Below are 26,753 nucleotides of genomic sequence, written 5' to 3' on the forward strand. Positions count from 1 at the left end.
ACAGGCCCGAGCATTAACGCACCTGTGTCACCTGTACAGCAGGCCAGGTGGAGCCCCGGTGCAATAATTACTGTCAAATTGGCAAGTGAGGGCCTGGATTCCAGGAGGGGAAAAGCAGCATGATTTGTTCCCTGCAGGATGAGAACGTTTTTCCTTTTCCAGAAGCAATAAAAACCCAGGTGGATAGAAGAAAAACAGACCAAACCAAATTTGGGGGTTTCTTTTGGATTTTTTTTAAAGAAGTACAAAATCTAAGCATATACTTTTCTTCCCACTCCCATCCCCACCCCCCCAAGCCCACTCCCCCACCAGTCCCAGCCTGTCCAACCACTGTGGTCAAACAACCCATGTTACTGCAGCTCAGGCTGTGCTCTGCAGAGCACTGGTCGTTCTGGGGGGCATCTAGGAGTGGAGGGACTGCCCCAGCCCCGACTTCAGCCAGGGAGGCCACCCTTAGCTGTTTCAAACACTGCTTCCATGAAAGACATCATTTGGAAAAGGGATCCTTGGCTAAAACAAAGCCTGAATACTAGTGAAGTAGCAGGTGAGGAGGACACCCCACGCTACAGGCCTGATTCCTGGCTGGAAAGGGGGCAGCCAAGGCCATTAATAGAAGATGCCCAGGTGAGTCCCCTCCAAATCTTCTTGCCAAAATTCAGGGCAGCCACTGAGCTGTAGGCCTGAGCTCTGGGGAGGGCTTTCATCACTGAGCTGGAAGGCGGGGCCTGGTCCCTGGTCCTCCGAGCTGGGCAGCACCTCTGCACTGCTGCTCCAGCATCCCCACTGGGTCTCAGACTGGAGTCTCTGGCATGCTGGGCGGGGCAGGACAGGAAGGGTTTCTGGCAACAGAGAGGACTCCGGAGACAGAGAGATACCCTGAGAGAGAGAAGAGTAGCAGGTTAGTGGGCCACTGCCTCATGCCCTGAGATCCTGAACCTGGATGTTCCCCATAGTGTGGCTGGCAGCTGCTGAACTGCCCTGGTGCCATGGATCCAGTGAAGCAAAGTGGTTTAGAGTACAAGCTCTGGAGATATACTGCCAGGGTTCAAAACCCAGCTCTGCCACTCACTAGCTATGAGAACTCAGATAACCTCTTTTATTCTCCATTTTTTCGTCTATAAAATGGTGATGATGATAATAAAACCTACTTCACAGGGTTGCTGGAGGGCTGATGAGTTAGTTAATTCATGTAAAATACCAAGAATCGTGTTGAGCACACAGTAAGCATTCAATAAATTTTGGTTATTAATATGCTCTTTTATGGAAGCTTGAGGAAAGCATGAAGGTCACCAGCTCCAAGCCCATCTACTTAGGAAGCCCCTACCCCTGGGGCAGCCAGGCCTCCCTCCCCCTCAAACCTTGATGGAGCACTTGCAAGGAATTTCCTGAGTTACCTGAAGGCCCCTGCTACCTTGCACCCTGGACTCTGAAAGCAAGTCTGAAGATTCCCCCCTCTTCCACATGACTGTGAAGGCTTCTAGGTAGAGGTGGTGGTAGCCTTAACTTCCCAGGGCCCCACCTCTTTCCCCAAGGAGATTAGGGTCCTCTTCATCCTCCCTTCAGCTTTCCATCCCTAACCAGGGTTGGATTAGGTAACCCGGGATCTAAAAAGCATAAGATTCTCTGCAGACTAGAGCTTGCTCACCAGCTCCGTTTCCAATCGAAGCCTGGGGACCACTCCGAGGGAAGCGGAGAGAGAGCCTGGGCGCGTACCTGGTACACTGCAGCCAGCTCCATCGCGGGGGGCGAGGTCCAGGGCGTGGCCTGGTTCTGGGGCTCTGGGGGTGTCTGCGTTCCGGAACAGGCTTGGGGCGGCGTCCAACGGGCCGCGTCAGGGGCTCTCCCTTGGGAGAGCTGCGGGGGCGACTGCATCCCGGGGCAGTAAGGGGGTGTCACCCAGGGACCCATATCGGGGACCCTGCTCCCCAGGCGCTCGGGCGCTGCTAGGGCTCCGGGACAGACGGGCGAGGACTCCCAGGACACCGCGGCGCTAGCGGCTGAGCCAGGACCGCACCCTTGCGCCTGCGTCTGCGTCTGCGCCTGCGCGGGGCCGCCGTCGGGGCACAGCGGGCAGCCTCGAGGGAGCACCGCGTCGCTGTGCCGCCGGCGCCGGCGCTGCAGGCTCTCCTCGCTGAGGCCCAGCACGGCAGACAGGTGGCCGATGTAGCGGATGGCCAGGCGCAGCGTCTCGATCTTCGTCAGGCTCTGGCCGGCGGGCGCCACGGACGGCGGCAGAAAGCGGCGCAGCTCGTGCAGGGCGCGAGCGAGCGTGCGCATGCGCAGCTTCTCACGCTCGCTGGCGCTCTGCCGCTGCCCGCCTGCCGGCCGGGTCCGCACACGTCCTGGTGCCGTCGAGGCGGCCTCTGAGGCGCTGCGGGCTGGGGGCGCCGGCTGCGAGGGGCCGCGGACACGGTCGCAGGGGCAGGAGCCCGACGAATCCGAGGAGGAGGCCGGGGACGTGGAGTCCGAGTGGCCGGTCCAGCCCCAACCCTGGGGGAAGATCCAGTGGTCGTGGCCGAGGAGGCCCTGCAGAGGAGGGGACTGGGCCATGGCCGGGGCTGCGGGCTCTGGGAGGCTGGGCCGGCCACCTCCAGGACTGAGCTTTTATCTGGACCAAAGGTGCGAGGTGGACCCCCCGCCACGTTACAGAGAGGTGTCAAAACCCACAGAGCCCAGGGAAGGTCTGGGCAGGGGGCGCCCTGGGAAAGCGGGCCCATTTGCGGAGGTGTGGATTCTGACTCCTCGGGGGCTCTAATGGAGGCCCCTGCAGCCGGGAAGTGTGGGAGAGACAATTCGCATCTGGATGGAGCTGCTAAGCTTCTCACTGTGTTCCCACCCACTCCGCCTCATCCACTGCTCCGGTGAGTGCCCGGGACCCTGACAGTGGTGGGCAGGGCCATCGTCTGGGGGCGGCCAGGCTGTCCCTCAGGTGACTCAAGGACCCCCGCAAAGAGTGGCCGTCTCCCTCATCACCACCCTCCGGGAGGCTGTACCCAGTAACTCCCACCCAGTGCCTACAAGTGTGCTGGATAAGGCGTCAAGACAAACCCCGAGGGACTTGCTCACAGTGATGGCGGGAGAGGGGTTGGGGAAGGAGGGGATATACAGGTGGACCGTTCCTGGGTTCCAGAGCCCGCACTTGCTGCTTTGCTGAGTGACACCGAGAAAGTCATCTCACTGTTCACAGTTAGTTTCTTTCCCTGAGAAATAGTACAGAGCAGCCTGAAGAAGAGGCATGGAGTGTAGTGAGTGATGAAAATGGGGGAATGTGGGCCCCCAGGCAGGCCTGAGTCAGACCCTCTTTATTTGCTGTGTGACCTTGGGCAGTTCACTTAACTCCTCGGAAGCTCAAGTTGCCTCATTCCTGTGGCAGTAATAATATAAAATACCCACCACCTAGGATGGTTGCTGGTACTAAGCGGAACCATCCATGGGACCACTTAGTATGAGCCTGGCAAGTGGGCTAAATGTTTGCTGCTACCATTTTATTAAGAAAATACTTACATTTCAAGGTGCTTGTAGGCATTATTCATTTAATACATATTTAGTTAGCAATTGGTAAATGTCAGGCATACCAGAGTGAACAAGATAGTTGTGGTCTGTGCTCTCATGGGATTTCAGTCTTGTGGGAGAGAGAAGTAAACGTTATATAATTAGTAGCTCCACCACTAGCTAGCTGTGTGCCCTTGGGCAGCTCTGAGTCTGAACTACAGCTCTTAAAACAGGAGTAGTAATTATAGTATCTGCTCACAGGACTCTTGTTATAGTCTTATAATATAACCTTTGACACAGTGAAGTTCAAAAGTAAAAGCTCCCACCCCTCAGCAATAATTACAATTTAAAGGAGGCATCAGTGTTCTTCGTAATCTTCAGAGAAAAGGCTGAACTCAGAGGGACTGTCACGCTCTGGCCACAGAGGCAGAGAGGTCACAGCTGGGCCTTGAACAATGGGTAGGACTTGGGTAAGGAGAGAGGCAGGTGGGGAGCATTCTGAATGTGGGAACTGCATAAGCAAAGGCCTGGCAGTGGAACTTCCCAGTGTGCTTCAGGAATGGTGAGCAAGGGGGTGGTGATGTGGAGAGCAGGAGCTCACCTTGGCTGGGGCCAGGCTGAGAAGTTGTATTTTACTGCCAAGGCAATGGGAAGCCAAATGGACTTTTCAGCAGAAGTGTGACATTAAAAAAAAAAAAAAAATCAGGGCTTCCCTGGTGGCACAGTGGTTGAGATCCCGCCTGCCGATGCAGGGGACACGGGTTCGTGCCCCGGTCCGGGAAGATCCCATATGCCGTGGAACGGCTAGGCCCGTGAGCCATGGCCGCTGAGCCTGCGCGTCCGGATCCTGTGCTCCGCAACGGGAGAGGGCACAGCAGTGAGAGGCCCGCGTACCGAAAAAAAAAAAAAAAAAAATGAAAACAGTCAATCCCATACTTTTTAGGATTAAAATAATGGCAAATCATTATTTGTCCAAGGCTGCACAGTACTATAAAGACCTTGACAGGGCTTCCCTGGTGGCGCGGTGGTTGCGCGTCCGCCTGCCGATGCGGGGGAACCGGGTTCGCGCCCCGGTCTGGGAGGATCCCTACGTGCCGCGGAGCGGCTGGGCCCGTGAGCCATGGCCGCTGAGCCTGCGCTCCGCAACGGGAGAGGCCACGGCAGAGGGAGGCCCGCATACCACAAAAAAAAAAAAAAAAAGACCTTGACATATTGTACTATCAGGAAATTTATATATATGTAATTGACAGTTGTAAACAAGATTCATCAGTTTTCATGTATATTTCTTTTTAAAAAAATTTTATTTATTTATTTGGCTGTGGTGGGTCTTAGTTGCGGCATGCAGGATCTAGTTCCCTGACCAGGGTTGAAACCTGGGCCCCCAGCATTGGGAGCACGGAGTTTTAACCACTGGACCGCCAGGGAAGTCCCTCATGTATACTTCTTCATCTGGATTCTGAAGTGTCAGATCGCTGTGCTGTTGATACTGATTGTTCAAGCTCACCCCTTTTCACTGCAGTATAATATTCCATGGAGTGCTCACACCATAGTCCCTTATTGATGTACCTTTAGCGTGGTTTTAGTTTTTGCCAAAGAGTGCTGCCTTGTGCACAGACAGCTAGATATGGAGTGGTGGAATGGCCTTGTGATTCCCAGGAAGGTTCTGAATATCCAGAATCATTCCTCCTCTCCCCCCAACCCACTACTCATTAGAGCAAGCCTGGAGGGATTTCCTGTGAAAGGATTTGGTGAATTATGAGAATTCACTGTCAGCAGAGCTCTGCATACTACCCTTTCTTCTCTAGGATAGCCTGGCCTCCTTCTGTCTTAGTTTGGGCTAGCCCCGGCGCCCAGGCCTCAGGCTGACTGTGGGATGGCAGAGCATAAGTTCTGGGGGTTGAGGCCCTGGAGCTGGTTTGCTGTGGCCCCTGGCTCTTCACTGGGCCCCTCAGCCAGGCTCCGGGAGCACAGGGGCACACTGTCACCAGCCCCACTCACTTAGCACAGGGAGACAGTATGGCTTAATGGTTAGGAGGCTGGGCTATGGAATCAGACAGATCTGGGTTTAGAGTCCCAGCTTCATCCCTTCCAAGCTCTCAGAACTTGGGCAACTTAACCTCAGTTTTCTCATCTATGAAGTGGGGATTCTGATTTCCAGGGCAATTGTTGGGACAAAGTAAGATAATGCATGTTGTAGAGCTTAGAATAGAGCCTATAAGTCTTGCTTATAGTAAGTTCAGGGGCAGCAGAATGAAATGCGTAAAGGATTAGATTGGATTGTGGGTAAGAGGGCCGACATCTTTAGCCTTGGCCCTACAAGATGATTCCTTCCTTCCTCACTCTAGCACCAGGCCTCAGGCCTCCTGCCCTACCCCCTCCTCCATCTTCAGCCCTTCTTCTCTGGGACCCAGCATGGGGGATCCTCCTCAGCAGGGCACTCCAGCTCCTGGCCTGTGGCAGGGGTCACCAGAGCTGCAATGCAGAGGCAATGGAAGAGCTCCAGGTGCCTGGAGCTGGAGCTGGAGCCGCAGCCGACTGGCCCAACCAAGGCTAGGAAGTGGAGGATCTGAACCAGCTTCTCCTGGTGGGCTGGGTCCTGGCCCAGGTGCTTTTCCAGCTTGTCTCTGGACCTGGGACCCTTAAGCATTCCTCCCTGTGTGCTCAAACCAGCCCCAGGTGCTGCACGAACAAGCTAGGTCTGGGCCCAGGCCGCAGGGGCTTCCACTTGAGCAGTCTCCACTTCTCTTTCATCTGACTCGCCTGGTAGAAGGAGGGATATTTATGGCTGTGTGCTGTTAGATAAGGTGATTAACTTCTGAGCCTCAGCCTGATAGTGACACCAGGTTTACCCCCCTCCTTATCACTTCCCGTGATAACAGGAGGTGGAAGCTAGATCAGGGAAACATGGTCAGTAGAATATTCAGTAGTGTGGCAGACACTTCTGGTTGCCCACACAGCATCTGTTACAGCCTCTATTCTTCTTTCTCCCTTAATAACAGGGCTCTGTGTTTTCATGGGTGGTGATATGCCCAGCTGAAAAACTATATTTCCCAGCCTCTCTTGCAGATGGAATGGCCAATGAGATTTATTAGAATATTGTTTGGGGCTTCTAGGAAAGCTCTTTAAAGCAGAGAGGTACACTCCTGTGGCTCTACTCCCTTATATTGTCATCGTGGAAAACGTGATGGCTGGTGCTTCAGCAACCATTTTGTGACCCTCAGGCAATCTAAAGGACAGAAGTCACACCTAAGGATGGTGGAGCAGAAGGAAGCCTGAGGCACTGATAACAACATGGAAGTGCCATACTGGCCCAGAACAGTCTAACTCTAAATTCTTTAATGTGAGAGCTAATAAATTACCATCTTGTTTAAGTCAATGTCAGTTTGGGTGTGTGCTATGAGCAGCCAAACATAATTCCTGTCCACATAGTAAAGAAGTTCAGGGCTTCCCTGGTGGTGCAGTGGTTAAGAATCTGTCTGCCAATGCAGGGGACATGGGTTTGAGCCCTGGTCCAGGAAGATCCCAACTGCTGCTGAGTAACTAAGCCCGGGCACCACAACTACTGAGCCTGCACTCTAGAGCCTGTGTGCCACAACTACTGAAGCCCATGCACCTAGAACCCATTAATTAAATAAATAAATTTTTTTTTAAAAAGTTATAAAAAAAAGTTCCTAGATTATCCTTGTCGACAAATGGGGCCATGTGAGCTTAAGTTAAGTGAATTCATAACAGATTCAATGTTCCCACAGTTGAATGGATGGATGTTCACCTAGAGGAAGGTCTCTAGTGATGTGCCACCAACTCTATTCCCAGCCTCGTAATGGGCAGCATTATGATCTTTTAAATTAATTAATTTTTTATTTATTTTTAAAATTTATTTATTTATTTTTGGCTGTGTTGGGTCTTCATTGCTGTGTGTGGGCTTTTCTCTAGTTGCGGCCAGTGGGGGCTACCTTCGTTGAGGTGTGCAGGCTTCTCATTGCTGTGGCTTCTCTTGTTGCAGAGCACGGGCTCTAGGTGCGCAGGCTTCAGTAGCTGTGGCTCACGGGCTCTAAAGTGCAGGCTCAGTAGTTGTGGTGCACGGGCTTAGCTGCTCCGCGGCATGTGGGATCTTCCCGGACCAGGGCTCGAACCCATGTCCCCTGCATTGGCAGGCAGATTCTTAACAACTGCACCACCAGGGAAGCCCCAGCATTATGATCTTGAATGAAGATATGAACTGATCTAATTGGGGGTAAGATTCAAACCCAAGAAGTTAACTAGGTAACAGCCAGGATCTAAAGAGATTCTGGCAGGCTGGAACAACTGATCAGATCTCATTACAATAAGGTAGAATCAACAGAGCCCTACGTACCCTCCCTCTAAGTTGAGGGTTAGGAGACATCATGTAACCAGCAGCAACTGTGGAAAGGGCATGGTAGTCGTTGCCTTCTAGGCACCAAGGGCATGAAAATCAGATGTGATCCCATTCACGTTTGCAAGAAACGGGATCTTCAATCAAGGAGGCAGTGGTCTCTTATTGCCTATGCGGGGTAAGTGGTCAAATCTGGGGGCCACAGTTTATGAGGGCAGGGGATAAACCCTAGCTCAGGAGAGGGAGGTTAGTGAGGGGCTTGAAGCCGGGTCACCAGAGAAATAGCTGAAGGACTTGGGAATGTTTCATCCAAAAAGGAAAAGACATAGGGGATGTGAGAGTTGTCTCCAGATGCCTGGAAGGGATACTCCAGGGAGAGTCTGAAGGACTTTCTAAGATCACAGGGGCTGTCTTGTGAGGGGGTGAGTGGCCTGTACATGGAGGTGGTCGAGAAGAAGCCAGCTGAGTACATGCAGGAGCTGGAGGGGATAGCTGCTGTCGTCTCTGCCAACACTGACAAGTACCATAAAACAGGCGTTTGGATCTGATGATCCCTGAGTTACTTTCAGAGCTGAGGCCAAGAATCAGGGAGAGGACAGGAGCTGCCCCTGGGGAGTCTCAGGGCGAGGGAGCCGCAGGAGACCTTGGCTTCAGGACATCTTGGGCGGGGGGAGGGCAGAATAAGGCCTCACATGTGCTTCAGCGCTCATGACACCCTGTTCTTCTGTGTGCCAGCAGCTCAGGCTCAGCCGGGCCTGCTCTCAGGGACGGAACCACAGGGCCACGTGACCTTTGGCTCAGCTCGCCAGTGTGGCACCAGTCAGCTTGGCACTACAAGGCAGGCAGTGTCCACATCAGTATTCCTATTATACAAGTGAAGAAGCGGGGGCCTCCGTCCCATCAGCCCCTGATCGACTTCCCAGGACTTTGCCCCAGACCAGCAGTCAGATGGGAAGGGCAGAGGCCCAGGTTGGGGTCAGAATGTGCTCCCTGAGCCCCGGCCCTGCGAGGAGCTGCAGAGGGCATGGCCTCTGTTCAGCCTGCTCTCGGTGGCTTAGCACAGGCCTCACCTGTGTTTGTTTACCCCCAGCCCTGCTCCAGGAAGTTCTCCACCTGCTCTTTCTCCCTGGGCAGGTGGTGCAGGGCCCTCGGGAACAGGCCCAGGGACGTGGAGCCAGCTTAAGGGCTGGCCTCTGCCCCGTAGGTTTTCTTTCCCTTCCTTCCCCTTGGGTCCCTGCCAGGCCCTGGGGGTAGTCAGGCTGTGGGAACATGGGAGGGAAGGGGGCCACATGCAGGGGCCGTGTGGTATTCTCATTACCAGCCAGCGACGAGGGCCAGCCCAGCCTCCCCCTTGGCCACTGTGGCTGCCTTCACACCTCCCGTCTGCCTGTTGACACAAGGCCGCCTCCCCCAGGGCAGAAGGTGTCGACTTGGGAACGAGGGTGTGCCGGGGCCTCCAAAACAGCCTGGCAGTAGGTCCCCTCAGAAACCCTGGAAAGCCCTTCTGGGGTGGGGGTGGGAGGCTGCAGGTCCCCATCCTGGGAGGTCCAAGGAAAAGGAAGAGCCTGTGTCCCTGGAACAGGGAGTGGGGTGCAGGGGGGCCTGCATGGGCCCCTCGCTCCGGGAGCCCTGAGTCAGCCTGCCCGGATACTCCCCTCCCCTGGCCCCAGGGGCTGGTGCGTGACTCTGGGCACAGCCAGGGAAGCCCGATGACCAGGCCCTGCCAGGCAGGCACCATCAGTGTCACCAGAGGCTGGCAGCCACCAGGCAAGGTCACAGAGCAGCCCCTGGAGCTGAATTCACCCTGACCAGGCCTCAGACTACTGGTCTCCGAGCATTTCCACACCACACGGCACCCAGTGCTGTGCCTGCAGCAGCCTGTTCAGTGCTCAGACCCCAGGCCTGACAGCCTGCTCTTCCCCGCTTGCTGAGCTAGGGAAACCGGGCCCAGAGAGGCCACTTCCTTTGCTTTAGGTCCCCCAGAACCAGAATTCAAACCCACAAAGGCTATGCACCCCATCATTGGGAAACACTCTTCTGAACCAGGGGGCTGAGGCTCCAGGGAGGGAGAAGTCTCTGCTGCCCTCTGGGAGCTGAGAGTTGGAGGAGGAAAAAGACAAATTGGCTCTGAGTCTGTGGGGCCCTGGTGTGCGGGGCGCCCATGGAAGACAGAGCGGAGCCACCTGGCCAGGTGATCAGTGTGGGTCCCAGGAGGAAGGGAGGGACCTGAAATTGTGGATTTTCTCCACGTGGAGGTGGGGAATTCCTGGCCGAGGGGAAAGGTGTGAGCCCAAGTCTGGAAGCAGGGAAGCCCAGGGCTAATTTGGGTGATGCCAGGTGGTCTGGAGCCCTGGGTTGGAAGTGGGGAGGGTGGAAGGGGTGTGGACAAGCAAGTGCGAGCCGGGTGGGGTTGGAAAGTCCTGCTGAATGAGGAGTTTGGACTCTTAGGGAGGCAATGAGACCCACAGAAATTCTGAGGAGGGAGAGGGGTTGAGAGGTAAAGAGCTGGAGGCAGGAAACCAGTCAGGAGACTGCGGTCACATCATGGCAAGGGCTGACTAGATTGGGGCACGGGCAGGGGTGCTGGGAGTGGGCAGAGGATCCGATAGGAGGGAACGTGGGAAAAAGTGGGAAGGACATGGCCACTAGTGGCTGGGGCCACAGGCATCCGGGGAGCTGCCCAGCAGGCCGGGGGCATGGAGGTGGACTCGACGTTCTTCCTCCAACAAGAAGGCTGAGTCAAGGAGGCTGGTGTGGAAGGGCCTGCAGAGGCCCCAGGGCTGCCTGGTCCATCTCCTTGGGTGACAAGGCACAGTAGAGGTGGCTCAGGCCTTGGGCCATCTGTGCCTGGGCTCAGTCCCCATCTGAGCCTCAGTCTCCTCATCTATGAAATGGGTGTCCTTGCCAGGAGGCTTAGATGCAGCATCAGGTGTTCAGCACGTGGGACTACATGAGTATTGCCTGCCTGCCCTGCTGGAGAGGAGTGACCATCTGTGGTCCTGCCGCTCTAGGGAGGGACAAAGGAGGAGAATGAGTGGTGCTCACTCCTGCAGGCTCTGCGAGGGAAGACCCAGCCTCCCCAGCCTGATCTCCAAAAGCTATGAGGGGGCTTGGGTCCGACAGCTCTACTACTGGAATGCAAACAAGGGAAGGAAGAGGGCTGCAAAGTCTTTTCCTTCCTCCCTCCCTTCCTTCCTTTTCTTTCGTTTTTAATTTATAAAAGCAATGCATAATCATTACAAAGAAGTGAGAAAATACAATTAAAAAGAAGGGAATTTTAAAGCCCCCACTTCCATCCACCCAGAGAGAAGCAGGTTAACACATTGGTCCATATCTCTGCATCCTAACCTTTTCTGAGCATCCCTACAAGTACAGAGTATGGAGACAGAGGCATTGAGTGAGCATGTTGAGTTCTTTTTCCCATTTTCTGAAGCTTCTGGTAGTATATTTTCTCTTTTTTATAACAGCTTTATTGAGATATACTTCACATACCATAATTCACCTGTTTGAAGTGTACAGTTCAATATTTTTTGTATGTTACATTTAAAATTCCTTTAAATTGTGGTAAAATATATATAACATAAAATTTGCCATCTTAACCATTGTTAAATGTGCAATTCAGTGGCATTAATTACATTTGCAATGTTGTGCAACCATCACCACTTCTATTTCCAAAACTTTTTCATCATCTCAAGTAGAAACTCTGTACCCATTAAGCAAAAACTCCCCTTTACCCCCAACCCCCAGCCCCTGGTAGCTTCTCATCTGCTTTCTGTCTCTATGAATTTGCCTATTTTAAGTACCTCTCATATAAGTCTAAGCATATAGTATTTGTCCTTTGGTGTCTGGCTTATTTCATGTCATCAAGGTTCATTCACAGTGTAGAATGTGCCCAAACTTCATTCCTCCTTATGGTTGAATAATATTCCATTGTACATTTATACCACATTTTGTTTATCCATTCATCAGTTGATAGACATTTGGGTTGTTTCCACTTTTTAGCTATTATGAATAATGTTGCTATGAATGTTGGCGGACAAATATTTGTTCTAGCCCCTGCTTTCAATTCTTTGGATATATAAAGAGCATGTTGTTTTGTGACCTTTTCTCACTAATGTATGAATAACTTTTCCATATCAGTAGCTGTATTTACTTCTGCAATGAGATTTTTTAAGGCATGCCTAGTACTCCATGGTGTGGCAGTAACAGTTTAGGTAACAAATTCTCTAGCATATACTGAGATGCCTTAAAGTTTTCCACAAAGGTGTATCCTTATACCTATATTTTAAAAGTTATTATTATTTTTTTTACATTTATTTATTTTATTTATCTTTTTTGGCTGCATTGGGTCTTCGCTGCTGCGCTGGGCTTTCCTCCGGTTGGGGTGAGCAGGGGCTACTCCTGTTACGGTGTGCGGGCCTCTCACTGCTATGGCCTCTCCTGCTGCGAAGCACGGGCTCTAGGTGCGTGGGCTTCAATCGTTGTGGCACGCGGGCTCAGTAGCTGTGGCTCATGAGCTCTAGAGCACAGGCTCAGTAGCTGTGGCGCACGGGCTTAGTTGCTCCGCGGCATGTGGGATCCTCCCAGACCAGGGCTCGAACCCGTGTCCCCTGCATTAGCAGGCGGATTCCCAACCACTGCGCCACCAGGGAAGCCCCTTAAAAGTTATTTTTAAATTGCACATGTCACATATGAATGCAAACTCCTTGTAAAAATTTTAGACATTACAGATATGATTAAAGTCTCCCTTTATCACACCTCAGAACCCAGCCCTTCTTCCACTCCCACACCAAATAAATCCTGGTACATTATCACAGACTTGGTGAGTATGCATTTACGCACATACATACAGTAGAGACTTACAAAATGCATGGTATCATTTGATGCCTTTCTGTGTAGGGGTTGGTTTTTAGATTTTTGTTTTCTTTTGCTTTTCCTTATATCAGTCGAGTCATACTGAAGGGATTTTTCTGCAGTTTGGTTCTGTCACTCAACAGTACGTCTTCACTTGCACCTTTAATTTTTTCTTATCAGGATGAATTCCCCATCAGGGAACCCACTGGGCAAAGGGCATGCTGAGGCTGTTCTGAAGCCTCAGGCCAGCCTTGGGGAGCCCTGGGGGTGGGTTGTTGAGGCCAACCTGGTTGTGAGCAGCCAACGGCACATGTCGGCACTCCCAGGGGCCTCAGCCAGCCTGGCCACCTGTGCCGGGCGCTGACCTTGCACTCCCAGGGCCTGGGGTGGTGCGTAATCTCCAAGGGTGAAGGAAACTTCCTCGGCTCAGCCAGGGGCTGGATCTTGGATTTCTCTTGGTGGGGAAACCTCTAGAACCAAGGACTGAGTTCATGCTATCCTTAGTCTTTGGCACATAATCAGTACTGACCATCTAAGACCCTTCTTCTGTTTGATTTATAATCTGGTCAACTTAAGCTCTGTCCTTGCCCCCAACATGTTCTCCACTCTGTCCAGGGATGTCACTGTCCCCCAGCCTCTGGCACAGGATCCTATGCCCAGAGGCTGTTCAATCTCCCAGGTCCTGCCTAGGCATTCCAGCTCAGTCCTAGACCCACTCTGCTTCTTATTGGGTCTGAAGACAGATACCTCGGGGGAGGGGAAGCAGAGGTGCGCTCCTTTCCGTGCCCTTGGGAAGGATGACCTGGAGCTGGCTGAGAGCCTGAGCCATCCAGTGACTTGGCAGGAACCTCATCATTGTCCTGGCACCTCACCGTTCTGCTGTGCAGTCAGCCAGGGCAGGGGTGGGGTTAGAAGGAGCCTGAAACCTGTGCGTCCTGCCTGGAGGGAGCTCCATCCTGTGCTTTCAGCAGGTGCTGGTGTTGGATGCACCCCAAGTTGGCAGCTGAGCTGGGCCTGGAAATCCCCACTGGGGAGCTGGTGAGCCTAGAGTTTCGGTCAAGCTGTGGTCTGATTGTTTTCAACCTCTGCTTCCAGAGGTGTGTAGGGAAGGTAGGGAGACCTGAGCCCTGTTTGGCCCCTGCCCTCCTGAGCCCTTCTCCCTCTCCTCATTCCTCTGGGCTCCATCTTGCTCTGCCTTTCTGCATACAGGTGTATGTTTTTCCCAGTGGACAGATGAGCAAATTGGGGTCCAGAGAGGGCAAGTGGCCTGTCTGGGGTCACATGGCCCATCACACTGGCACTAAGCCGGCTTCACCTATTTCTTAAGCCAGCCCCAGCATCTCTGCCACACCTGCTTAGCTCCCAGCGCCCACAACCCCCAACCCGCACTGGCCTTGGCCCCAGGAAAACAGGGCCTCTGACCGGGTGGCAGGAGGTCTGCCCAGCTCAGATCCCAAGATCCTAGGTGGTTGGGTAGCGCCCTCTGCTGTCTGTGGCTGGGATCACAAGGACACTGGACACCCAGGGGCAGCCCTCTGGTCTGAGACGGTGCCTTGCAATCAAGGCATGCAGTCTCCCAGGACAGCTCAGCAGGCAGTTGGGAGTCCCTGCTCCATTTTACAGCCATAGAAACTGAGGAGCCATGTGACAAGTTTCCCTACATTCACATGTCTACATCTTTGCTCTGGGCTGGTTCAACTACTTAACCCCTTTATGCCTCAGTTTCCCTATGTTTCATTATAAGGCTTAGACCCTCCTCCACTTACCCAGATGAAGTGAAGGAGTATAAATGTGACACCCGTAAGGAGAAAGGCACAATCTACTTACCCTGCATTCTCAGCCCAGCTCCCAGAACAGGGGAGATTCTGGCACTTCCTCTGGAGCCTTTCCCGGAATCTGACAAATCTCTCTCCTTTCCTCCCACCCCCTCCCTCCTCGTCACCCCTCTGCCTCCTGTGACTTCCACTGGCTGCGCATCCAGCTGATCCATGACCAAGATAATCAGATTATCATGGGTCCAGAATAATCTATTCCATATGGCTTGCCAACTCGGTGGCTCCGGGAGCTAAAGGTGTGAGGAGAGGGGCTGATCTCAGTTGGAAGGGGCTTCCTGGGAGCTTACGGGGCCTTAGCTGGGAGGCTGATGGGGAAGGAGGGAGGTGGAGGAGAAGTTGGGAGCCTTCCTGCTGGGCCCTCTGACTGCTCTGGGCTCCAGGTGGCTGCTGCTCCCTCTCCAGCACAAGCACAGCCTCATCTATCCACGACCCAGTGGGGCTTAGGCTCCATGGTGGGGGCTGGTCACTCCCCGTTCCTTTTCCACTCTCTGGATTGGGGGGTGCTCACTATAGGGCACTGCTTCTTAAAAGTGGCCAAGCTTCGTAATTCTTGGGAGATTTTACTTTTCATACCCAGAATCTCCTCCAGGCATTCTGGTTCAAGCAGCTCCAGGGTGGGTCTGGAAACGTTTTTCTTTTTACATCTCAGCAGGTCCCAGTGACCTGTAGTGAGGTTTCATGGGGGCTTGAGGACTATGGGGCATCGTCCCCACCTCGGCACCCTCACTCTCCAGGCGGCCCTCCAGGAAGAAAGGAGCCAATCAAGTCCTCCAGAGGAGACAGGGGAGCTGGTGGTAGGACAGAACACTGGCTTTGGTCCCAGACCAAATGGATCCCAGCTCTGCCCCTACTAGCCATGTGACATAGGACCACCTCTCTGCTCCTCCATGTCTGTAACTACAAAGCGAGGCAATGACACCCACATCACGTCAGCACAGTAGGTATTACTCATGGCACAGAAGCAGAGGCTGGGGCCCAGAGATGGAGAGTGAGTTACCCAAGTGACACAAGTAGTACATGGCAGGGCAGGGGTTCTATTCTAAGCCACACTGGCCACACCCCAGAGGGGTGTCCTAGGCTGTCTAAAGGTGGGGACTTCATGAATAACAATCGCTCCCCTGAAAGGGCTTGCCTCTCAGGCTGGTGCCGAGGTGTGGCGGGAAGATCCCTGGCAGTAGGAAACACCCAAATTAGGAGCTTCCCAGGAGGTGCGCCTGCTGATGCTAAACAGGCTGGCGGTAGCAGAGAGCTGCTTCCTTCTCCTGGGGCCTCTGGCTCCCAAGGGGACGGGGATTAGGGGCTGCAAGGGCAGTACTGACATTGCACCTTTGATTAGCACTCCTATGTCAGAGGGGCTGGCCGGGAAAATGAGGGCGCTGAGGCTGGGAGGTGGGAGGGGGAGAGCGCCCAGGACCCAGGCTTGGCCTGAGGAAGCCGGCTGGTTCCTAGTGGGAAGGCTGAGACGGGGGCCCCAGCCTGAGAGGGTGCTGCCCTGTCCTGCCTGCCCCCACCCTGGCCAAGGACCCCGACTGAACTCTCACCTCCGCTCGGTGGGGCTGCCCCAAGGCCTCATTTCCCAGCCTTACACGTTGGCAGGCGACGGCAGGCTCGGGCCAGGGGAGCAGGAGCCACTGGCTCCGGCACTTGTCAAAACACAGGCCCCAGAGGTGTGAAGTCCTCACCCCAGCGGGAGGGCGTGTGGGCCGTGCTGCCCGGAGAACTCATTAACTGGGGCAGCTCCCTAATGAAGCCACCGGAGAGGCTGGCGATAAGGAGATCAAAGGTGAGAGAGGCATGGGGGCGAGGGAAGGAGGGAGGCTGGCTGAAGGGAGGGGGTAGAGCCCAGGATCTAGGTTGGGGGTCCCCCCTTTGCCCCCACTTGGCTTCATCAGGCCCACTGACCACAGCCCTTGCACACTCTGGGCCCCAAGACGCAGAGGCAACAGGAAAGGGAGGGACTCCCACGTGGCACATCCAATTTGTCAGCCTTAGGGCTGAAGACTGAAGGACTGGGGTTGGGGGCGGAACCCTCCCATCTGCCCTGCCTCCACAGACACCCCTGGGTCTTTTTAACCGTCTCTCATGGTGCTTCTCTCCTGCTCCAGATCTCTCAGTGGCTCCCATGTAAGTGAGCAATGAATGTTAACTGTTCAGTCCCAGATCTGAGAATCCTCAGGGGCCAGAGCTGTGTTTTCAGGATAAACAGTCTGCCTCCCACACATATGGCCTCTTGTTTAAAGAATGTCTAGTTGATTTTGTACTTAGTAAAATAAAACTTCACTTCAGAGCATTGCTGCCCACAAACCAGTAATGGTGGTTTCCTCTGGACCGGGAATTGGAGGCCTTAGACGGAGAATAGTAAAGAGATTTGTTATACCCTCTGTACTTGTTCAACTTTTAATCACATGCATGTATTATATTTTCAAATATATAACAATATAACAAAAGGGTGGCTGATTGTCTAGTTTTTGGTCATTCTGAGTTTTCTCAATATTAGCTACAAAGTGGAAATCAGAATCATGTGGGAATTGGAGGAATTTTTTGACATTTAGAGGTTGGCAACAGAATGCCCAGAGCCCTCTGAGATCCCACCCCTCCTGCCTGTCCAGCTTTTAGGCTGCACCTCCCCCTGCTTGGGTGCACAACCAATTCTCACCATTTGTTAGCTCTGGTCCAGTGGATCAAAGGGGCCATCACTGGGCTCTAGTGCCAGGTTCTTGGCTTGGATCTGGAACCCAAGGAAGGCATCCATCGGCCAGGGTCCAGGAGGGGCAGACCCTGCTGACAGCTGCAGGCCTAGGCCAGGCTCTCCTAGGGAGTAGATGGGTCCCATGGCATGTGCCCATGGAGTGGGCTCCTCCCCTTCTCCCCAATGGTAGGTTGGCATTGCCTGTCCTGGATGTGACCGTGGGCATAAGCATCTGGGGCTGCTGGGACAGACTGCAGGGTAGAGGGTATAGAGGGTGTTAGAAAAGGCCAAGGGCAGTAGAAGAAAAAAGAGACAAGGGGAGGGGGGAGGTGGTGAGCAGAGATGCCCAGGAAGAAGGTACCAAGCCACTTGGCTTTCTTTGCTACAAACCAGCTCAGCCATCAATCTCACAGAACTGGAAGCCATGGGGGATGCAGAACAGTAGACCGCCGGCACTGAAAGAGACCCTAGATACCACTTCTTTTTAATCTTTTTTTTTTTTAACCACTTCTTTGAAGACATGATACCAGACACCAGGTACTTCACAGTCTAGCTGGAGAGCAGACATCCATGCATGAAGTGGCTATTTTGACAATGGGGAAACTCAAACCCGAGGGGTCAAGCAGGCAATATATTAGATTCTCTGAGATTTCCCATGTGGACAATCATGTCCATAAATAGAGAGTTTTATTTCTTCCTTTCCAATCTGTAAGCCTTTTATTTCTCTTTCCTTACTGCACAAGCTAGATGCCCCCCCACCCCCTGGCAACGTTGAAGAGGCATGGGGTAGGAGCAGACATCCTCACCTTGTTCTCAGTATTAGGGGGAAATCTTTCAGTCTTTCACTATTTAGTATGCTGTTAGCTGTAGCTTCTTTGTAGATGCTTTTCATCAGACTGAGAAAGTTCTCCTTTAGTCTGAGTTTGCTGAGAATTTTTATCATGAAGGGGTGCTGATTTTTTGTGTGTGTGTGGCTCCTTTGTGGTTTGTGGGATCTTATTTCTCTGACCAGGGATTGAACCCAGCAGTGAGAGAGCCCAGTCCTAACCACTGGACCACCAGGAAATTCCCCTGAATTTTGTTAAATGCTTTTTTTCTCTGTCATTTGCACTCACATTTCATTGGCAAGACCCGTTTATACCTGCCCCAAAGTGGCAGAATACCAGCTAGAGGCCAGTGGTGACACCTGTGGCAACAGGCCGAGCCCTTGATCCTGCCAGGCTGAAGGTGGCCTGGAGGGCAGCAGGCTTCCTCTCCCTCCACTCAGACGGTCCAGCAACCTGCCCAGATTCAGCCAGCTTGTTGGATTTACCTAGGGTAGCCTTGTCCCTCTCACTCACCACCACCAGGGAAGGGTGCACCCAGGACCAACCTGCCTCAGAGGAGGAACGGATTACTCTGCCCTCTGGCAGGAATCAAGGCCCCACTCCCGGTCACTATACGAGTCCACAGACCTGGCTGCACTATGCCCTGAGGCTCCCAACATTCACACTGGAAACGAAGATTCAAGAAACCTTAAGAATTTGCATAAGGTCCCCAACAAGTGAAGGCAGACCCAAACCTAAGTACTGAACCTCCAGTTCCCCGACCTCGCTTCCTTTAGCCTACTGAGCTGGCCCAACACCCTGGGCAGCGCCGGCACTGGCGCAGGCTGGAGGCCCGAGTGTCTGGGTCAGGTGCCCATGCGAGGACCCAGGAGGGGCCAACCTGGCGCAGCCAGCGGGCAGGAACCTTCGCCCCCCGTTGGTTCAAAGGGTCAAGCCCCGCCCCCACCAGGCCCCGAGCCCGCTTTGAAGTGCTGATGCGGCCTGGAAGGGGCCACTTCACACCTCGGGCTCAGGATAAAGCGGTCGCTGGCCGCCCGCCCCCAGACGCGCCGCCGCTGCCATGGCCCAGTCCCTGTGCCCGCCGCTCTCTGAGTCCTGGTTCCTCTCCGCGGGCTGGGGCCGAGCTCGGCCGCCGCCGGCCTCCAACAGGGACTGTGGTTGCTCGCCCGCCTCGTCCCCGGACTCCTGGGGCAGCGCCCCGGCCGGCAGCCCAGTGTCTAGTCCCGGGAGGCCCGTCACCAGCGCCGCCCTCCGCGTCCCGACTGCGGGTAGACGCGGCGCCCGCAGCAGCCGCCTAGGCAGCGGGCAACGGCAGAGCGCCAGCGAGCGCGAGAAGCTGCGCATGCGCACGCTCGCCCGCGCCCTGCACGAGCTGCGCCGCTTTCTGCCGCCGTCCGTGGCGCCCGCCGGCCAGAGCCTGACCAAGATCGAGACACTGCGCCTGGCCATCCGCTACATCGGCCACCTGTCGGCCGTGCTGGGCCTCAGCGAGGAGAGCCTGCAGCGCCGGCGCCGGCGCCACAGCGACGCGGCGCTCCCTCGAGGCTGCCCGCTGTGCCCCGACGGCGGCCTCGCGCAGACGCAGATGCAGACTCAGGCGCAGGCGTGCGGCCCAGACCTGGGCTCAGCCGCCAGCGCCGTGGTGTCCTGGGGGTCCCCGCCCGCCTACCCCGGAGCCCTAGCGGCGCCCGAGCCGCGCGATCCACCGGTGCTTTACGACGAGGCGGCGTGCCCGGAAGGGCCGGCGATGGAGCCAGGCCCCTCATCTCCGGTTAGTACCTCCTTCCCGCGCGGAACTCCCTCCGGGCGCGGCGCAGTAGTGGATGGCGCTACCTACTGTCTCGCGCCCCCCGGCGCGCACCGCGGGGACCAGCCCCCGTGCGGCTCCCCCATTGACGGCCCGGCCTCGCCTTCTCGCCCTCCCGAGCGACAGAGTTGGTGTGCCCGGGGCGCTCGAGCGGCGAGGGGAGGGAGAGTACACGCAGGGGGCGGGGTCCCGCTCCCCGCCAGAGGCGCCCTGAAAGTGGAGCTCGGGAGGCGGACACCCACGCTCGGTGTCCACCGCTGAGGGCCTCGCTGTTCCCTCTCTCCTCAAGCTCTTTCCCGGCGACGTACTGGCCCTGCTGGAGACCTGGATGCCCCTCTCGCCCCTGGAGTGGCCGCCGGCCTGAGTAGTTGAAGTGACAGCGGACATCTGGCGCCCCGTTCTGTGAGCACCGACGCCTTTTTGGCCTCTTCGCCTCCGAAGAGGTCCCACTCCAGACTCCCTTTCCTGGAAGAGGGCACCGGCGATACTGGCATGGGCATTGATGAAAGGGAGAGCCTGTCCCCACCCAGGACGGACTTCCCCAACCCCTCCCGTGATGGAGGGACCCAGAGGGTAGACACTTTGAGGCAGGCAGGAGGCTCTGCCTAGTATGTGTTTATTTATTTGTGAATAAATTTTGTGCTGGTGTCACTTGGCAAGTTCTTCTTTCTCTACAGGGGCACAAAGCTCCCTTCCCCTCCTCCAAAGGACGTAGGAGAGTTGGGAGGGTTTCTTGCAGTCCTCAGCCCCCAAAGCACACAGGCTCAGACCCCTTCCTCCTTTTCCCCAGCCCTGGCTTAGCACCTCCTGTTCCAGATGGGTTAGCCAGAGGGGGGAGGAAATTCATTGGAGAAAGTGGCATCGAGCGGAGTCTGTCCATCTTTTCTTTGAACTTGGTGGGGAGCTGAATAAAACCAAGTATCTCTGTAGAAAATGCATTTCCCTTAGTGTGTACTTACTGTGCACCAGGTCCTTTACACATTTTATACCTAAGTAATCATTTTGCAGAAGGATAAGCCAAGGATCAGCACTCAAGCCTAGGTATGACTTCAGAATCTGGGCTGTCAGCTCTGGTAGGGTTTTGCCAGCTCCATTCATTCTGGGGTCTGAGGGTACACAAGCTCCAAGGGCTCATTGCATGTGTCCCAAGTCCTTATTCCCTTTGTGCTGGAGCGTTAGGCCTGGACCCTGGGATTTTCCCATCTCCCTTCACTCTGGTTTCTCTCCCATGTGGTTTAGAGACATGAAATAATATCAGTGGTCAGCCCCAAGCTTAAGCAACTGTGACCTCCCAGATGCCTGGCTAGGGTGAGATGAGAGGTCCATTGGTTGCATCCAAATCCACAGAGCTGACCTGGAACCAGGCTTGGATTCAGATTAGGGAAGTGCTGTGTGGGGAAGGGGGAGCTTTGAGCCCAGAAGGAACCTGGCCTCAGTCAGGGGGTCTGGTGAGCAGTCAAGCCTGGGGGGTGGTGAGGTGGGGTAAGGGGGTGTAGCCTCTCTGTCCGAGGGTTCCTCAGCCATCTGTGGATACTCAGTTCTTCCCCTCTGCCCCGCTCAAGCATCTTTGAAATACTGGCCTTGGCATTTTTTATAAGAGCTTTATTGAGATATAATTTATGTACCATAAAATTCACTCTTTTAAAGTACATAATTCAATGGTTTTAGTATATTCATACAGTTATGTAACCATCACCACTGTCTAATTTTGGGTCATTTTCATCACCCCCCAGAAGAGACCCTGTAACCATTAACAGTGACTCCCCATGATTCTGTTCCCCCACTCCCCACCCCAGCCAGCTCATCTGCTTTCTATCTCTATAGATTTGCCTGTTCTGGACATTTAGTATGAATGGAATCATATAACATGAGGCCTTTTGCATCTTGCTTCTTTCACTTAGCATCATATTTTCTCATGTATCGGTACTTTGTTTCTTTTTATTGCTCAATGCTATTCCATTGTATGGATATACCACAGTTTATTTATCCATTGATATTGATAGGTTTGTTTTGAAACCACTTTGGAGATCATTTCCAGTGCTCTGGCCCAGGCCAGGAGGGGCAGTGATTCCGAGTGGGGTGGGGGGGCTCACTGTGTATAATTCAGAAGCCCAGGCGCACCCTAGCCAGCGTTTGGCTGCAGAGAGTGCGATCCAAAAGCAGAGGCCCTGCAGAGGGGCGGGACCTCACACCTTCGCTGATCCGCCCCCTTTCCCGCACCTCCACCCGCAACGCGCTTTCCCCTCCCAGAGCCCTAAGGAGCAGAACGGGAAGTCTTTTCCAGGACCCAACCCAGTTTAGAAAATCTATTTACATGGCAAAGGCCCCGTGGTTTAGGACGGGGAATTAAAGTTATTAGCAAGTCTTTTCACAGATAAGTGGGGCTCATCGGCCAGCCCCTTCCCCTGCAGAGAGCCTCCCCTCGCTCTCCGAGCCCAGGATCGGCCCACTGTTTATTAGCACCTGGGTGTGAATTTTCATTAGCACGTCCCTGTTAATAAGAGAGGTCTGGAGATGGGAAGGGGGCGCCTCCCACCACTCCCACGCCCCCACCCCCTTCCTGGGCTGGCCGCACTCACACCCACCGGGAGGAGGGCCGTAAGCAGAGTCCAGGTAGGTGAGCCCTGGGCGAGTGCTCGCTCCCAGTTCTCTGCTAATCTGTGAGCTAACCCCAGTTAGCAGGGCCATCTTGAGGATGGGCAGTTAGGTAAGGAAGAGGCTAACTAACACGCCCGTGCTGATATTCAGGGGCAGCGCTGGGACTGGGACGCGGGTGTGACTCTAGGGCCTGGCTGTGTGCTTCCCCGATGGTGCACTGCCTTTGCGACAGCTGAGCAAGGACAGAGGGTGCTGGGTGGCACCTCACCTCACGTGGGGCTGGTCCAGAGTGGTCTGGGCACCGTCCTGCTAGAAGTGGGAGGAGGGGGAGGATGGCATCAGAGGCCTGGCCTGCGGATCCGCCTGCACGCTGGTCGCCGCCAGTCAACAGTGCTGCCCTGCTTTCGTCTTCGAAGCCCAAGGGGTCAGAACCCACGTGGTGGGGAAACAGACAAACATGGAGCAGCAATTTCAAGTCATTTTAGCCTCAGAGCCACAGGTGAGGCGGGCAGGTGGTGCTTATACCTATTTTACAGATCAGGACACTGGAGCACAGAAGAAGGTCAAGGAATTTTTCACAAAGCTAGTACGTGGCTGTTGGGGTGGGGACAACGGTGGGTGGTAGTCGACAAATCCGGTCTTTGCCTTAGCCTGGCAGGCGAGTGTGTGAGCATGTTGGGGGTGTGAAATAAAGCTCCTAAAGCACATGGGCCACCAGTGCCATTGCCAGCAGGGACCTGCCACTGCCTGCTGACCACACGTGTTGCTCCCGCCGAGATAGCTGTACTGTGTAGATGCTGATGCTGGATGGGCCAGTGTTTTAAGGAGGGGCAGCTAAGCTGATTGGTCGACATGCAAGACATTTATTCAAGGACACGCCACTTGGGTCACCGTATGAACCCAGGGGCGGAGGGAAGGGCTGGTGGTCATGAGTTGTCTGTATCGGCCGATGGTGGACTGTCCTGGTAGCAGGGCTGGAGAGCTGGGCTCAGCCGTGGGTGGGCAGGTGGTGCACCTGGAGGAGGGCCGTGCGTTGGCCATGCGTTGCTAAATAAACAGGTCCATCTGAGGGGCACATGGATGCCCCAGGATTCTGAAACACCCCCTGCCTGGAGAACCAGGCTGGCACAGGGCTGGGGAGGGAAGCGAGCCCTAACTGCAAAGCCCCTGTTTATCCCAGGGCGAGGCCAGGGCCACTTTGTCCACTCCCCCACTCTCCCCCAGGGGCAGACGCTGAGGGTAAGTGCCTCCTCAACTTTGTACCCCAGGCACTCATTTGCCTCACCCGAGTCCCAACACTCCCCTGAGAACACCCAAGGTACTTGGTGCTGCTTCTAAGGGGCCCTTTCTCCCAGTGGGCAAGGAGCTCTTTGGGGGCCACTGGCACAGCCCCAGTGGTGCACCAGCGCTAGTGCCCTGGATCCCCAGCCTAGTGCCACCTGGGCCTCTTCTGCCCATCTTGTGGTACTTTACCAGCCCTGGCTCCTTCTCCTTCATCCCTCTGTGGTCCCCAGCGTCTAAGGCTCCCTGTGAATGCCCCAGCCCTCCTCGCTCCCCCCCTACACACTAGGGAATGAGGAGGTGGCCTGGTGTTGGCTGCATGTGACTTTGGAAAGGGTGGACAGGGCACCTTCGTTGTCTCCGGCTGTTCAGCACCCCTCCTGCCTTCGTCCCTTGCAGCCTGTCATTTTCTTTTCTCCAGACACCTCCCCCTTCCTTAGTTTGGGTGGCCATAACCTCCATGCCCCTCCGGGGATGGGCACGTGCACAGGCTGGCAAGGTCGTCACGGTGACTGGTTCAGGGATGTGACCACATTGCAGGCCGGTGAGGAGCAGGCTCAGGACTTTGCTGGAACCGTCGAGAAAGGGACACTCACTGTGGGTGCTGTTGGTGGCCATGTTGCCGCCCAAGCAGAGGGCCTGCCTGGAAAGGGAGTCAAAACTGAGAGGCGGGGAAGGATTCCTGCTCTTATCCAACACCGGGGTCCAGCCACATGGAAAGCATTACGCCTGGACTTTTACACTACATGAGCCAACAAATTCCCTTTGTTGCTAAAGTTAGTTTGAGGTGGGTTTCTGACACTTGCTGTTGAAAAAGTCCATCAGGATTTGATACAGGCTGTTCCAAGCTGTGTAACCTGAGTGTCAGTTTCTCTCTCATGTAAAATGGGGGTAATGATATCTACATTTCACAAGGCTTATATGAAAAATACACAGACCACGGTAGATGCCCCGTAAATGTTAGTTCCCCGTCACATTTAGGTGGTGTGTAAGGCCAAGACTATCATCCTAAGTTTTCCTTCCTCATCTCAGAGAGAGCTGCCACCATGCCTACTGTGGAAAAGGATTGTTGTAGAAAGTTATTTTTGCTGCTGTGTTATCATTCCCATCCGGGGGAGGGCAAGGGGCAGAGTGTCTCAGGCAGGGACCTCTTCATCCAGGGGACATTCAGCTATAGTCAGTATCAGCACCATGAGGGCGGTGTCGTGCCAACAAAGAGTGTGTGTGACCCAGGGGAGAAGGTGGATGGGGACACAAAAGCAGCTGCGGTCACAAAACAACGCAAGCGTTTGGCCTTGGTGGGCGGTCTTGGTAGAGGGCCGGAGGCACTAACCACTTGCAGTTCTCAAAGATACCACACGGTGTCCTCGGAGAGGCAGACGTAGGCCTTGAGCTGCAGGGGACTCCTCCACCCAGTTTTCCTGGGAAGGGCAGTCTCTAGAAAAGAAAAAGGCACCTCTCCGCCCTCTTCCTGTGCCCCCAGGTCCCCCAGCCTCCTCTAGGGTTCCCAGACCAGAAGGCAAGAGGCAGTAGTGGCACAGTTCCTGCCTGCCTCCTCACCTGCCCCTACTTTGCCTCTCATACCTGTGTGACCTCAGGCAGTCACTCAACCTCTCTGAGCCTCAGCCTCTCCAAACTGATTCCATAAGGTTATGAGACAGCAAAGAGAGGGAAAAGAAGTAGGCGGAGAGAAAAGGAGGCCACACAGTAGCTGGGGTGGACTGGGCGTCTTGCTCATTTGAACGAAGTGGCTCCCGGTCCTATGAGGCAAGTGGTCCTCACAAGGCCTGGGACTCTGGCTGACATCATTGCCTGGGCCCTGCTGGGGGTCTGGACTGGGTGGGAATGAAGGTTACACACCACAGCAGCTTTGGAGTCTGGAGACAATATCGCTGTTTATTTAGGTGACACGTCTGCCCGCCTGAGGATTCCAACAGGTGGCTTAGTGGTTGAAGGCCCCCCAAACTGGGCCTCTCCCCTTGCTGGCTCTGCAGAGGTCCCAGACTGCAAGTCTAGGCCCCTTAGGCCTACTGAGCTGCAGCCCTTTGTCGCCGTGTCTCTTGACCTCACAGCATTCCAGGGCAAAGCCTGCCTGCTGCCAACCTTTTCAGAGAGCCCAGGGCGGCAGCCCTGTCACTTCTTGAGGTTCTCTCTTTGGAGAAGCAAGGAATACCTCCGAAGCCGGGTCCAGTGCTCCTGTTCTTTCACCTTGTTCTTCACCAGCTTCTGAAACCTGTGGGCCACACAGTTGATGAGAGGAACCTGCTTTGTGCTGCATTCCCCCCCACCCCCCCGGGGGCTCCTAGGTCCTCAGGCCAGACCCTGACCACCCTGGGCTGATACAAGAAACTCTCCAAATGACACATCTGCTTCCTGTCTGTGTTCTCAGGACTCAGCCTGGTGCACAGAAGGCACTCGAAACAGCTTTACTGAAGGAACAATATAGGTCTAGCATCCTAAACTAGGAAATGTACAGTGATAGGAGGCATGGTGAATTTACGAACTAAAAGTCTATTTGCAGGACCAACGTTAAATACATCCGAATGCCAATAGTTACATTTAACAAACATTCCTTGAGCATCTACTAGTGACTGGCACTGGTGGACGTGTTGGAAAGATCAAAGTGACTGAAACAGCCGCCCCTCCCCCCAGTTTAGTAAGAGGGACAAGAGGAAAAGAACATTTGTAATAGGAGGCATTTAAGAGCAATAGAGGTAAAGTGCAGAGAGGAGAACTCCCTGCTTGGGGAGTGCTCTCAGAAGATAAGAGTTTTGTTTTTTGTTTTTAAAGGCAGAGGAAGGGTAAATTCCCTCTGTCTCTTCTTTTTTTTTTTTTTTCCGTTAATTTTTAATTAATTAATTTATTTTTGCTGTGTTGGGTCTTCGTTTCTGTGCGAGGGCTTTCTCTAGTTGTGGCAAGTAGGGGCCACTCTTCATCGCGGTGCACGGGCCTCTCACTATCGCGGCCTCTCTTGCTGCGGAGCACAGGCTCCAGACGCACAGGCTCAGTAGCTGTG

The 26,753-nt window shown here is 54.5% G+C and overlaps 3 protein-coding genes across 3 annotated transcripts in view; 1 reads left to right on the top strand and 2 right to left on the bottom strand.

Moving 5' to 3' along the window:
- Positions 1-424: 424 nt before the first annotated feature.
- On the bottom strand, positions 425-4,686 carry MESP2 (mesoderm posterior bHLH transcription factor 2). The gene is made up of 2 exons (XM_007106077.4): positions 1,714-4,686; positions 425-876 (listed from the first exon to the last, which is right to left on the bottom strand). Exons 1-2 carry the CDS (start codon positions 2,548-2,550, stop codon positions 607-609), a joined length of 1,107 nt encoding a protein of 368 aa, XP_007106139.2. The 5' UTR covers positions 2,551-4,686; the 3' UTR covers positions 425-606.
- A 14,253-nt stretch (positions 4,687-18,939) lies between these two features.
- On the top strand, positions 18,940-20,500 carry MESP1 (mesoderm posterior bHLH transcription factor 1). Its single transcript, XM_007106078.2, has 2 exons — positions 18,940-19,822; positions 20,148-20,500. The coding sequence occupies exons 1-2, from the start codon at positions 19,112-19,114 to the stop codon at positions 20,220-20,222; spliced, it is 786 nt and encodes a 261-aa protein (XP_007106140.1). The 5' UTR covers positions 18,940-19,111; the 3' UTR covers positions 20,223-20,500.
- Positions 20,501-25,637: 5,137 nt separating this feature from the next.
- WDR93 (WD repeat domain 93) overlaps positions 25,638-26,753 on the bottom strand; it is a 42,672-nt gene continuing 41,556 nt past the window's right edge. Inside the window, exon 16 of the mRNA XM_028495756.2 lies at positions 25,638-25,970. Within this exon, the coding sequence (XP_028351557.1) occupies positions 25,871-25,970 (100 nt within the window). The 3' untranslated portion in view covers positions 25,638-25,870. The remainder of the gene's footprint in view (positions 25,971-26,753) is intronic.

Source organism: Physeter macrocephalus, chromosome 11 (genome assembly GCF_002837175.3).
Source record: "Physeter macrocephalus isolate SW-GA chromosome 11, ASM283717v5, whole genome shotgun sequence".
Taxonomy (NCBI): Eukaryota; Metazoa; Chordata; class Mammalia; order Artiodactyla; family Physeteridae; genus Physeter; species Physeter macrocephalus.